At 39.8% G+C, this 14,081-nt stretch overlaps 1 protein-coding gene across 1 annotated transcript in view; it reads right to left on the bottom strand.

The window, feature by feature from the left end:
* Positions 1 to 12,284, bottom strand: part of slc1a7a (solute carrier family 1 member 7a) — a 39,827-nt gene extending 27,543 nt beyond the window's left edge. Inside the window, exons 1-2 of the mRNA XM_063461637.1 lie at positions 11,710 to 12,284; positions 5,400 to 5,479 (exon numbers count right to left, since the gene is read on the bottom strand). Coding sequence (XP_063317707.1) covers positions 5,400 to 5,479; positions 11,710 to 11,850 — 221 coding nt within the window. The 5' untranslated portion in view covers positions 11,851 to 12,284. The remainder of the gene's footprint in view (positions 1 to 5,399; positions 5,480 to 11,709) is intronic.
* Positions 12,285 to 14,081: the final 1,797 nt, after the last annotated feature.

The following is a 14,081-nucleotide window of genomic DNA, read 5'->3' as shown; positions in this document are numbered from 1 at the left end:
CTCTCTGATATCTGCGCCAAGGTAGGATTACAGCCTGCCATGTGTAGCTGCCTTGACCGTGAGGGTTCAAGCACATGCAGAGCAGATCTGCCATAAGATTTTTGGACCATATGGGGCTTACACTCCTCCCTGTTCTACCTTCGTTGAGCTAGAGCTTTACAGTAATCCCACATCGAGATGAAAGAGAGGAGGCAGAGACTCCTTGGAATGGAGTCTATACTCCTTGGATATATACTCCTTGGAATCCATGGTATATAGTGGTGACGACATGAGTGATGCTATGAAGTGTGTTTCAGGAGATCGCATCAATGTTCAGTTTAGTTTCAATGCTTAATATATTCAGAGTATTCATTATAATTTTGCACCAATATACTGTAAAAAAAGAGGCTCAGTCGCTCCTAATGGCCAGAATTATACAGGAGCATACTTGCCACAAGATGAAATCATTAATAGGTACATTAACCTCATCAAAATGGTTCTTTTTAGACTTTTGATTCAAAGAGTTTTCAAATCAATCATCAGTCTGTGCATTCAAAATAGAATGAGACACCTAGACAGAGAAGGTTATGAGCTCCATATGAAATCATGTAGAAAAAAGCCATGTTTACCTTTTTGAGAAATGACTTTAATATTAGACGGTCAATAAGTTTAGTCTACTAACGTTGTTGAAATCATCGCCGCAGTCATTTCCAGACATTTTTCTAAGGAACAGCTGCAACGTTTGCCCGCTTTGTGAAAGTTAATACAAGCCTGTGTCTTTTGGGGCAAAAGGAGTCATGGAGAAGCTTAAGAACGCTGCTTTAATAATAATAATAATAATGGATTGCATTTATATAGTGCTTTTCGAGACCCTCAAAGCGCTTTACAATACCACTATTCATTCATTCATTGCTACTCGGTAGAATTATGTATTAATAAATGACTTATTTAACAAATTCATTTTTTTTTCTGTTGCTTTTCACTCCTAGGTTGGGTTACTGTATGGGCATCAGGGTTAGACAGGAAGAAAAGTGTGCATAGCTCTGCCAGACGTTGCTGTGGTATCTGACTCTCTGTACTGTATGCTGAGATTAAGAAAACCAATTTCCTATAAACCTCAAAGTGCACTGTGTGACCTCCCCAGCAAACTAACATCATTATACAGCATGCGGTTGGGATTTTAGCTGTAGGTCTATTTATCTCCCCTTCAGGGTTCAGGGATCAGGGCCAAGACTGAAGCACAGCAGATAATGGCAAAATGAATCCTATAAAAATGAATGTTGTGATGTTGGTCTCTTTTAGTAAACTTTTAGTAAAATGGGTAGCTGGCAGTACAGAGTTAAGATTTAACCTCTGTAAACAGTCTTTAGGCAGGACTTTGGGTGCCAGAAGATTTCTGGTTTTCATTTGTTGTCTGATTACTGAGTCCATGTGGAAACAAAACATGGAAAGCACTTGCTGAAATGCAGACTAAAAATCTCAGGCTACAATCTAATGATAGACTTTTATTACCGTTTTTAACTTATCTGCATTTGTAAACAATGACCTTTGTATGGAACAGGTCTTGGCCCAGGTCTTGGGTTGCTGCATCTGCCAGAAACCCAAAATATTTGCTCTTGTGAACAGAAGCTAAGTCAGACGATGGCAGGCAGTCGCTATACTGTCTGAGCTCAGTCTTGTTTCTAGCTGTTTACACAGGGATGCTTTAGTAAAAACCTCTAAACACCATAATTGAGTCCAAGAACAAAGCGAATGTTGTCTTGACAGTTTTATGATTTATAATAATGTTGATTAAATGCACAAACATTCAGGTCACCAAATAAATCTGTAAAGTTAATTTTTACCCTTGAAATCAAATTCTGTAATAGTGGTATTCTATTCAAATATTTTTAAGTAGCCCGGAATCAGATTCTCTCTTACTCAGTAGGCGAGACACACTTTACCGACAAGCTGTCTCAGCACAGCAAGGTTAAACGCATATTTGCAGCTAATTAGAAATTGTTCCTAAATACCATAATAAAAAAAAGCACTTGATGAAATATAAAGGAACGATCTGCATTCTGACAGCCAGCTAAACAAAACAGTCAAGCTAAAGAGAAGAACACAGCTCTGCACAACTGCAACATGATTTCTGCAGCTTGATGGTTAATCGTCCAAATGCAACACTAAATCACTCTAGCAAAGAAGGAAAAAGGTGCAAGGACTTGAATTTGGTGCTATAGTCAAGTGCATGTCCTTTATATGTCATTCACTTATGACGTGTCAGTTAAATTACTGTAGTTCTTTATATGTCTATTTATGGTCTCTGTCTGGGAAATATTTACAGGGAACTTCTGGCTGTCTGACCTAAGTGCGCCGTAGCTGACCACCTGCCTCCGGTATGAGAGCTGAAATCAGGCAGGCATTGCCCTGTGAAGGGTAAATTTTATTGAGCCACACAAAGAGCAATTAATCCCGTGTCGTATCGTGGGGCAAAATAAAAATCACAGCAATTCTCAAAAACAGTTACTATCGTTAAGAAAACGCACCCTGAGATTTCAGTCTAAGAGAGTGAGAGCTACATTAAACTCCCAACTCCCATTTTGTGTGTGTGTGTGTGTTTTACAAAAACAATCAATTCTAAAAACTGTGTAAACAACCTGTGGCACACCCACTCAGATCTATTTTGCAACACTCATTTTGCTGCCAATTATTTCTTACTCACTTTGTGGTTGTAAAGTGCTCGTTGTGTGGATGCTGCACATTTTGAAAAAAACGCTTTTCATCTCTGACCTTCAGATCTGTGCCAAAGTTAATTAAATTCTAAAGGCCTTCATCAAAATGCAAATGCTCACTTTAAGCAGGCCCTGAATGAACCGAATGAGCGTCGCGTTGTCAGTATTTGTTACAATTAAAACAAAGATTTAATTTCAATCCTGTGAAACTAAATAAACAGGGACCATAGGGAGGCACAAAGTGCACTTGCCATTGATTCAGCATGACGCGTTCATGGGATAATCTGGTTTCCGCTTTGGCTGGTGTGCAGATGGCAGTGGGAGGGGAAAAAATGGGGACAGACAGGCCATAGGGCTGGGAAGGATATTCACCCCTACATAAGCCCTACTGTACCGTGCACTATGTCAGCTAGCCAGTCTGTGCATCCCAGTGTAGATATCTGACAAAAGCAGGACATTGCTTGCGTGACTGCACTGTATGCATGCCTGTAAAGAGTTATAAAGAAATGAAGGCACGAGGTGTAGCAGTAAGAAGTCATCCCTTCCATCTTTATCATACATTATCGCCCCCATCGAGATCCAGGCAGGTATCAGGATCTGTGTGCTACAGACTCAAATGAATCTCTAGGGATCCACGCTCAGAGCATCTTAGAGTCGCCCTGATAGCTTTCAAGTTTCTGTGTGCTTTAACAGAGCGTTGTACTTGGCTGCATTTGGCCTCCTGCCTGCAGATACTGTTTCAGATTAGGTGTAGTTAACGTCTCTTGTCCTCACGTGCTACACTCTTGGCAGGAAACCTGCGCTGAGAGGATGCCCTGCTCTGAATCTGGGAATCTGGGGGAATGGATCATGGCTGTGTATAAATAGCAAATCACTGCACAATGCTTCACGCTTTTACTGCAGAGAAAAAGATGGACAGAGAGAAATACACAAGAAAGGCACATAAACACTGTCAGATAGAGATAGAGACAGAGAGGGAGACAGACAGGGAGAGACAGAGAGAGGGAGGATTAACTTCTCATCCAGTCTTTGCTGTTGCATAGATTGTAAGTAGCTTATTGCGCAAAGCAGCCTGCATGTAACCGGTGCGTTTGCATGATTTGTTTTGGGAGGTTTTTTTTGTGTGTGTGTGTTCAGTACATCACTGACCTCATGCAGGCAACTAAGCGCTTTGGGCCTAAAATAATCAAACTGGAGAATCTGGCAAGCTGTGCTCTACTAAGAATGCATCTGAAGCTACAAAAGGGCAACAGCTTTACTTGCGTATAGACATTACTTTTTAATATTTAATGCTGAAACATGTAATTGGGCGCAGTAAATATCAGAGAACAGAGATCCAGATTGTTTTTTTTCCAGCAGCCTCGGTCAACATGAAGCCATGCAGGGGCGTGGTTCCTGTAGGCTATAAAACTCAACCAACACAATTTTAAACTTAAATCAGAGTATGATCATGATTCATTTATAATTGCAGGACGCTCACATTTTGCATTGCAGTCTAGCTGCATGCCAGAGCCAACTTTCCTGTTTAATCCATTTTATTCAAAAGTGCTTTATTTTAATCTTTTATTTTATTTGACTCTTTTAAATCTTATCTGTAGATACCTTTTATCATTGCCTTGCAGTGGTAATATATTTCATCCAACAGGCCTTACACGTCTTATTACAATAAGCATGCAGAATTGCCTTTTTCTTTCTTTCCCACAGTGTGTTTTTTTTTTTGTAAAAGAAGACTTGTGCATCTGCACTCTGTGTTGTATATATAAATGTATAACCGGGGAGGTAGAGTGAGCTGGCTTTGCAGTTTCATACCTGGTATCTGCTCGTGGGTTTTCATATGAATGGTTGGCAAATTGCTTTTTAAAAAGTATTCGAGGTAGATTTTTTTCAGGTTTGCAGTCAGTGCAGATTCTTTGTGGAAAAAACCCCCACCTCCTGCTGTCACTAGACAGCAGGTGACAGCAGGAGGTGTTTTTCATCGTGTCACTCTGAGACAATAAAGTACTTTGAAATTCACAAAAATGGCAATATGAATTCTTGCTTTTCTATTTCTGCAAGTTTCTTTTTGCAGAAACATTTTTCTCAAATGGCTTCGCTCTCTATTACACAGTACACATTTGTGTATGAACAGGAACAAACTGCTGTGAAGGTTTTGTACTGTAATAAGCCAGTCTTTATGGACATCGTGGAATGCTTTAAATGTCTTTGAAAATAGAAAGATGTGTATATTTTATATTATAATGCAGCATTTAATTTCTTTTTTCTTTTACAACGAGGAACTCTTCTTGTAGATTACAGTAAACACACCATAAAATAACAGCTTAATGGTAGAAAAGGAACAGAGACCCTGATTTCTCACACTGTCCATTTTCAGAGTAATAATCAATACCATAATTGACGGTGTGCAACCTGTAAAATCATTCAGTACATATAGAGGTAGGGGACGAGTGTAGTGACACTGATGCCTAAATGGGGACTGCAGATATTTTGTTTACTGATCACTGCAGCACAATATTGTTATTATGTATAATATAAAACTTCAGTGTACCGTAAAAATGTTTATCTTAATCACAATTGGCGTGCAGCGCTGAAAGCCAGCATCCATGTAGATAATTAAACAGCTCTTTTATCCACTTCAGCATTTAGTACTTGTGGCACTGAAATGTTGTGTTTATGTGTTTGTGTTGTGCAGAGCTGTGTTGCCCTTACCTCGATACGACAAGGGGCAAAATTAACATTTTCAGCATCCTCATTAGCAGCTCTCCTGGAAACTGGAAGTACTTCACCTCCTGCAAGCAGAAGAGAAAAGCTGTTTGTTTTTTTTTACTTTGCCAACAAATCTGAGGTCAAACACCATGTCAACATTATTATTATTACTGCAACACAAATTGTAAAATGACATCCTCTCTAAATCAGACATTGCCTTCTTTTTGTAACTTACCAAACAGACCCTTTTTTAGTATACAGCTGCCCTTTAGATTACACTCTCCCATGTAAAGATGACTTCAATACAAAACAGATTGGATCTGCAGAAACGCTCCGAGCATTGCAAACCTCTTAGGTCACTTGGTATGGACCTTTTACAGTTTTAACACTATATTCAGTCACTTTCAGATTACATGTTATCTGTTGCTTTTTTTTTTTTTCAACCAAAGGCTAAATTTGTTTTCAAGATCCAACATCAATATCAATAACATCCTTTTGCTTTCAATAACTGAACAGGCCTCAATGTGTCTTTTGTGCAAGTGTTGTCTGTGTGAAAAGGGTTTCCATCTTTCTGATTTTTCTGGCTAAAAAAAATTCTACACTGGCTCAAAACACAATGGCTGAAAAGCAAGGACAAGGGCAGCATTAAACATGTACTAGTTTAGAGCTCTGTTCATAGTATGGCTAAAAAGCACTGAACCAATCACACTGAGTCATAATTTGACGTAATCCCACATTCAAATAATTTTTTCATTTTTTTCAACTGAATTTTTGAGTGAAATAGGTTGAGTTGGAATTTTCATCCCTTTATTTTCCATCCATCCATCCATCCATCCATCCATCCATCCATTTTCTTCCGCTTATCCTGGGCTGGGTCCCGGGGACAGCAGCCCAAGCAGAGAAGCCCAGACCTCCCTCTCCCCAGCCACCTCCTCCAGCTTTTCTGGGGGAACACCAAGGTGTTTCCAGGCCAGCTGAGAGATATAATCTCTCCAGCGTGTCCTGGGTCTGCCTCGGGGCCTCCTCCCTGTGGGACATGGCCTGAACACCTCACCCAGGAGGCATCCTTATCAGATGCCCGAACCACCTTAACTGGCTCCTTTTGATGTGACGGAGCAGCGGCTCTACTCTGAGCCCCTCCTGAATGGCCGAACTTCTTGCCCTATCTCTAAGGGAGAGGCCAGCCACCCTTCGGAGGAAGCTCATTTCTGCCGCTTGTATCCGCAATCTCTTTTCTTTTGGTCACTACCCACAGCTCGTGACCATAGCCGATCTACGTCCCTACCCTCACCTATGGTTTATTTTCAGCTGTCAAAAACAAACACAAGTTTTCATCAAAGCCACTTGTTGCGTAAAAATGTAAGAATACGTATAAGAAAAGAAAAAAGAATGTCTGTCACGATCCAGGGTCATTTCCATTAAGCCTAGGTTGCCGTTATAGTTCAATGTTTCTTAGATTCTCCTTGTGTCTTCACCCCTGTGTTTAAGTCTCATTCCTGAGTCTCATTATGTTTCCTGTTTTATTTTGAAGAGGTCTGGTGTCCCATGTTCATTGTGTTTAGTTTCACTTCCCCTGTCATTCTAATCAGCTGTTTCCCCATGTGTTCCCACTTCCCCTTCACACCATGTTTCCAGGTCTCATGTATACATGTCCAGGTTTGTTCATGTCCATGTCAGGGTTCTTCATGTTGTATTTTAGTTCACCCAATTTAGGTTAATGTTTAGTTTTGCATCAGTTTGCCTTGCCCTTTGTTTGCAGCTTTTTATCAGCCTTATTAAACCTTTTGTTTTTAAAAAATTCAAGCTACGTTCTACGTTCCATTGTGTCTGCGTTTGGGTCCATTATTCACATTCCACACAATCTGCTTCCACACACTGTGACAAAGTCTTTAAAAGCAAATGTCAAAAAACTTTTAAGCAGTTACAAAAAGCATGAACAGTCTGAATAGACTAGATAGATTTGAAGTGTCTGAATCCCCTAAAGCAGGTGTTCAAATACTTCAAAGTATTCAAAGTAAGATTACTGTATAATAACATGTTAGAATAAATACAAAAAAATGTGTTTTTAAAAGTCAAGTTGCAGCTCTGCAAAGAAACCAGAAGCTTATCAGGTGTTTTTCACACTAATATTGTACTAGTTTCCACTACACAGGTGGAAACCTAAAAACATCTTATGTGACAACTAGAAAATCTGTTGGAAAAAATGGTACATTGATGTTAACATAAAATATGTCAGTGATGACTTTTCATACCTACAGTTAATCTATCACTTATTAGTCAGATATGTGTGGGTAAGGAGAGACAAAAATTTCTGAGCAACGCTCCAAAAATCAAGATTCACCTGAAGATCAGTTAATAGAGATTGGCCATCCTCCTGACGGCTTTTGCCTTTTTAAACATGTTTTACATGTTGTTTTGGTTGATATCGCTGCGATCAACAGCATTTACAGAAGAGCTCCCACCAATAAAGCTCTCATGTGTAACAACACTAAACAGACAAAGAGGAGCTAACAGGGGACTGAACACTGGACTGTATGTATGTATTAAGGTAAAAAACATTGCACTTAACTGATTACCTAATCAGCAGGTCAAACAGATGGGAGGTGGGGGGGCATGTGGCAAAACGGAGGTGAAGAGTTGGAAAGGAACAAATGAAATGTAAGTACATCACATCTGTGCATGAGATGATGGAGCAATAGAAGCTTTTTGCTTCTGTTTTTAAGTGGGAGAGCTTTTAAGGCTAAATGGCCATGTGTGTGCGCGTGTGTGTGTAACAATGTGGGCGGACGCAGTATGTACACGCACGCACGTTTATGTGCATGTGTGTGAGACTTTGTATTGCGTGTGAGGGACAAACACAGCTGCCACTGAGTCCTGGCATCTGCTGAAAGCAGAGCAAACTCTTTGTTAGACATGTGGTACTTGCGGACACACACGCTGAAGCCACGAGCTGGCATACGTATATGCTTGTTTGTATGCAAACCCAAAGATTAAGCCATGAAGCCTGATGATCAACACTTGCATCAAAGCTTTTATCAAAGCCTTGTCTTGATGTTGATTGTTTTATGGCAAACTAATGTGTTTCTGAATTGCAGCTGGGCAGCTGAATCGCTCTACAATTAGTGCATGTTAAATATTCTCTGTGCTCACAGAGCTGCAGGGTTACAGACCATCTGGGAAACAATCAGCCTTTGAGTGCTCTTACAGTGTGCACAGAGCTGTTTTTGTGACATGTTGTAATTTATTTTTGACATTTCTGTGAGCCACAACTTCTAATTAAAATTACATTTTAAACGGCAATACTGCTCAAACCTTTAATCTGCACCAATAATACATTTCCTTACATCTTCCTACTGTTTAATTTTCAGTGATATTTTGTAAATGTCATTTCTTCTGTTGCTTCACTGTATTTGGTAAAGGTTTATTTATTTATTTATTTAATTTCATATTATTTGTTTTACACAGTTCCCATTATTTCAACCCACAACGACTGTCAAAGACAAGCACACTGAACTGTTTCGTGTCGTTTATCAGCGAATTAATTTGCTCTGCCTCTTTACTTGAACTAGAGTTAAACAAGCACATCAAATATTTCAAATATTAACTTATAGCAAGCATAACACATCATATTCTTCCTCCCTGTGTCAGGATGCTGAGGTGGGCAATCATGGGCAGAAATACTGAAGGCAAAATTGCAACTTGCTATACAGTGTTAGAACGAGACATGCCACATTTGTGTGTAACAGTGCAGCTTTTCTTGACTACTATTACGCCAGACTAGATTGCAGTCTGATTTCTTTTTCTTTTGGAGCATTTGTTAAAATTTTTATTTCTCAAGTCAAACACTGTCTTTGACCCTGATGCTAATTTGTGAATGGCAGTGATGGACTGTGGGGCTCTGTGATCCAGGATTTCAAAGACTGTAAGATGAACTGTCATAAAACGTTGTTCAGTCATGATGCTCAGAGGGTGTAGCCAGCTGACACTGGTGATCTTTTGGCTTTTTATCTGACAGAAATGATTTTTTTTAAAGAAAATGAGCCCTGCCCTTGACAGGACTGCAATCCTGTGCAGACAGTATCCTGCCTCACACTCTATGACAGCTGGCATAAGCTCCACGCCCCCCCGATTGGATAAGCAGTTAAGAAAATGGACGAATGGATGGATGGTCAGTAATTTAAGTTCTAACCAATTATCTGTTTAAGCGAAAGCAATTTAATATATTAACCTCATCTGTACTTTGAAATGAGCGCTAATTAGCATTACCGCCATTTATTTAAATGTAGCCGCTTGACTCTGGACTTTATATAGAAGTTGGATGCAGACATTGTAACAGCAACAGTTTAAAACCTCAGATCTGGTTTTCTGCCTGTTGAGTTTTTGTGACGCTATCAGTGAACATGAGAGGATGAGATGCTGCCAAGCAAACGCCAGCCAGAGCCTAAAGCATACCTGACTTCAACTACTAATTCAGACCATAAATATTAACTAGACTTTAAATACTAAGTAGAGTTATTTTTGCGTGACTTTATTTACTGTAAATTTCCATCACTACATACTGTACTAATGTGACAACTTGTGTACTATTGTATGGCAACACTGACTAGCTTCTGTCCTGTTTAACATTTATGTTTACATCAGCAATCAACTGTTGCCAGGTAAAGGCAACTTCATAATTTTGGGAAAGATAAAATAACTATTACTTTATGAATGATCTGAACTGATTCTCTATTTCCATTTACTTCCATTTATTTATGAAGAATTTTGATGTGGCTACCAAATAGTCTCAAGGATCTACGGACTATACAACACTATAGTTGCCAGCTGACTGATGACTTCAGTGTCTTCAGCAACCCTTAATAGACAGCAGTTGAAGAAAGAGGACACACATTTACTTCCAGTGGGACTCGGAGAATTTAGTGTCCTAACCTGAACACTTTAGTTCACTGGATCGCCTGCTGGTGGACATGTGCCATAAACCTTAGCACTGCTTTGGATTCTGAGTGCCTGCTGTGGGCTATTGCCAGATAACGGTGGCCCATTCTAGAGTAAGGTATTCTACGTATGGACCTTTTCAAGCTTTGTGTGCTAAATATAAAACAGATGACTGATGCTGTCATCAAAGCACAGCTTTGGTTTTTTTGCACCCCATGGATCAAAACAAAAGCACCGGGATGTCGTACGGCTGACTCTGACAGCAGGCGGATGTTCAAACGCCCACAGTGTCAACATATTTCATCATATATCCAACAGCACACACACACATCTACGTCCTCATCATTCATTTTCAAACAACTCCCATTTTTTTAAATTCTGTTTCAAGCACATCAAAGTCATTTTTCAGTTACATTTAGTTTAGACATGCTTTCTCAGCAGCCTCTTAGCATCTCCTGAATTCCGACTATTGAAGATCTCTTCCCATTCAGTCTTGTGTGACTTATATAAGTAAACACAAATGGCATGCCTTGATGTGATTTTTTTTTCTGCGAGCGACTGACAACTAATCTCCCCACCAGCAATCCTTTTTCTATGGATTCACTCAGGCCATAGACGTTCTGAAAAGCCCTGTTTCACATTTTAAACAGGGAGAAATACAATTCCCTCATCTTTGGAAAGTCCTTTGCTATTTCAGTGTCCCTGCTGTAGCTAATAGATTGGATCGTGAATGAGTCTGACCTTTGATGCTTTTCTAGGAGCAATCAAACCACTTTGATTGAGTTTTTTTTTTAAATATACTGTCACCTCTGAGGCCTTTTCATGTCATATTTTTGCCTCTCTTTTGCAATTGCAGCTTAAGAGCGAAACCTCGCATAAGCCACTGGAGTTGGATTCGTCTGTACTGAGACATCTGAGACATAATTTAGTATTCATTACAGTGCAGCTCTGACTTCAGTGGGCAGAATTGGTGATGAAAAGTATATTTAATGAAGGTGACAGTATGACAATGAATGTGTAGTTGATTGCTTTGTATGCATTTGGGAACAGGAATCAGCATGACTAATTATTTAATTTGTGGCTTAAGTCTGGTTTAGGGTTGGGGTTAGGTGTGCAGTAGATATGGCTAAGCCTGAGAGTCTAATTGTTTGTCAGTACAATGCTGTCACTGTTTTTCTTTTTGCATGTTTATGTAAATGCTGGTGGTTATGACATGGAGTGGAGTTAAAGAGGCTGATACAGGGGAGTGAGGATCTGATTTTATCACATAAGAAGGATCCAGGGGCTGACAATGAGGGGGGAGATAAGACAGAAGGGGGCCAGCAGGGTAGCGCATTTATATTGGGTGCTGGGGGTGGGAGTAGGGGGACTAACTGACCTGCTCGGAGAGCTGCTTGCCTCTGAGGAAGAAGCCCAACAGGCAGCCGATGACCACGGCCAGCACAGACAGAATGAGCAGTCCGTTCTGCTTGCAGACATTTTTCACCCGCCCCCAAACTTCTTCCAGAGCCACCGCCATCCTCCTCCTCTTCTCCTGGTTCCCTCCGCAACTTCTCAACCCTCAAAGAAAACCACCGGCAAGCCCCCCACCCTTCCACCTCTTATTTAGCCATATCAAGAAATCAGAGAGCCAACAGCTGCCACAGCACTGGAAAAAATATCAGGGTGTGGATGCAGCAGGTGGGAGGGGAAAAAAGGGGATAAATGTAGAGATTGATAAGTGAAAAAGTATGCTTTTAAGGAAAAAAATGTTAAAAAGTAGAAGATTATGCGCGAAAAAAAGTCATTTAGCTAATGGAGGAGGATTCAAAGTAAAATTGAAGAGGTAGTCGTCCAAAAATAAAGCACTTCAGGAGTTTTTCCTCCTCTGAGCTTCTTCCTCTGTTACTTCACTTTGAGCATCACACAGATCCTCTCTCCCGATCCCTGTCAATCTGTTTCTGTCTCTTTCTCTGTCAGTCAACCCCTCCACCCTCCTTACCCTTCCCCCACAGGCACATTTCAGCTGGTGACCAACAGGGGGCTCTGCGACAGCTGGTGGTATTGTCATCGGGGTTAATACTACGATCCTATTAGGCTTCACTGCACAACTCAGATCAAAGGCTGGATTAGAGAGCTCTCTGAACAATTGGACAGCAGATTTTCCCAGACCACGAAAAAGAAAAAGAAAAAAACAATCCAAATACACCTGCATAAGGTAAATAAGGTAAACAAACAGTTTCAGGTAAAAACTGTGCCCAACAGTTTTGATGAACTGTTGCTCTGTTTTTGCAGAGATGCACTCACAGTGAACATGATGCCAGCTGACTGTGCACTGACAGAAATAAGAACGCGCACAGTTGGGCTGAGTACATGAATATACACCGGAGCATCAAAAATTATGTGGCGCATTATAAATTATGCAAAGTCCAGCATATTACAGGTACACTGATATGAGGTGGAGAAAAATATTTAGAGCTGTGTAGCAAGGACCTGTAATCACAGTGACAGTACATGTAGTATGACATATTCCGCTTTTCCTGCATCATTCATGGAATACTAATGAAAATTTATGTTTAGAAGATAAGGACTTCTTTGTTTTTAGCCCATAAAATAATCAAAAGCAACAGCATGTTTATTTAATAATTTGTATTTAATAATTTGTTGTTGTTCTCTCTGAAGATCCGATCAAGTTTATAGAGTTGATTAAATATGATTTAAAAAGATTAAATATGGACATCTGGGCATGTAAAGTTACTCAGAGATGGGTAAGTCTTGCTTGGTACACTATCCAGAATTTGAGACTGATCTGGAGTAACAGTTCACAGTTATAAAACTCAACAGTGCCAAAAAAAGACTAAAATAAAGAAAATACTTTGTACATTCCCAACTATCAAACAAGCCTGAATAAGCAAGCACTTGTCGACAGTGGGAAGGAAAAACGTCCTTTTAACAGGAAGAAGCCTCCAGCAGTCTTAGACTGGAGGAAGCATCTGCCCAAGCGATTGGGGATGAGGACAGGGGAACAGGAAAGAAGAACTTTAGTCATTACTGTGTTGCTGATTGTAGCTTTCCACACAGCACAAACATGATCTATTTATGAACTGTTCTCTTAGTTACTTGAAAAACGATCATAAAATAGCATGAAATAACTTGATACTGGGAAAAATAGCATATTATAACATGTACCTTAACTTAACTTTTCCCTTCAGAAACATGAGTCCTAAAAGCGAGTTGAACCACTTGGTGTAAAGATAAGAAAATAGACATCAGCTAGGGGATATTAGTCAAAGTTAGTCATCATTTTTTGCTGTAATGGGATCTTAGCACTCGCTGAAAACGTGGTTGTAGTGTTTTGTGAAACACTATGAGTGGATCAAATGGTGGGATTTAAGCAATGAACAATAAAAATCCTAGATTTTGTTTAAAACACTGCAAAAAGAATATATTTAATGGCGTAACTGAGCTAAAATGTTATGAATTTAATGAATTCTGGAATAGATTTGCTAAATAAAAAAGTCTTTATCTGAAGAACATAATATCTGTACGGTAGTATATGTTGCTTCCACGCCATGTATATGTATGCTATAACTGTGGACTGTACCCATACCATGTAAACAGTGGTTCCCATACATTAAAAGATGGAATTAGCCACCCTAACATCAGTCACCGGTTTCTGGATTGCTTTCAAAACCACCATTTCAGCTTTATGTGCATTGCCATCTTGAGCTTTCTGAGCCCAAAGTGACCATATTTAGACCAGTTTGTAGG

This window comes from Pelmatolapia mariae, linkage group LG18, assembly GCF_036321145.2.
Source record: "Pelmatolapia mariae isolate MD_Pm_ZW linkage group LG18, Pm_UMD_F_2, whole genome shotgun sequence".
NCBI lineage: Eukaryota > Metazoa > Chordata > Actinopteri > Cichliformes > Cichlidae > Pelmatolapia > Pelmatolapia mariae.
Note: the sequence above shows the minus strand (reverse complement) of the source record. Positions and strands in the feature narration are given on the sequence as shown.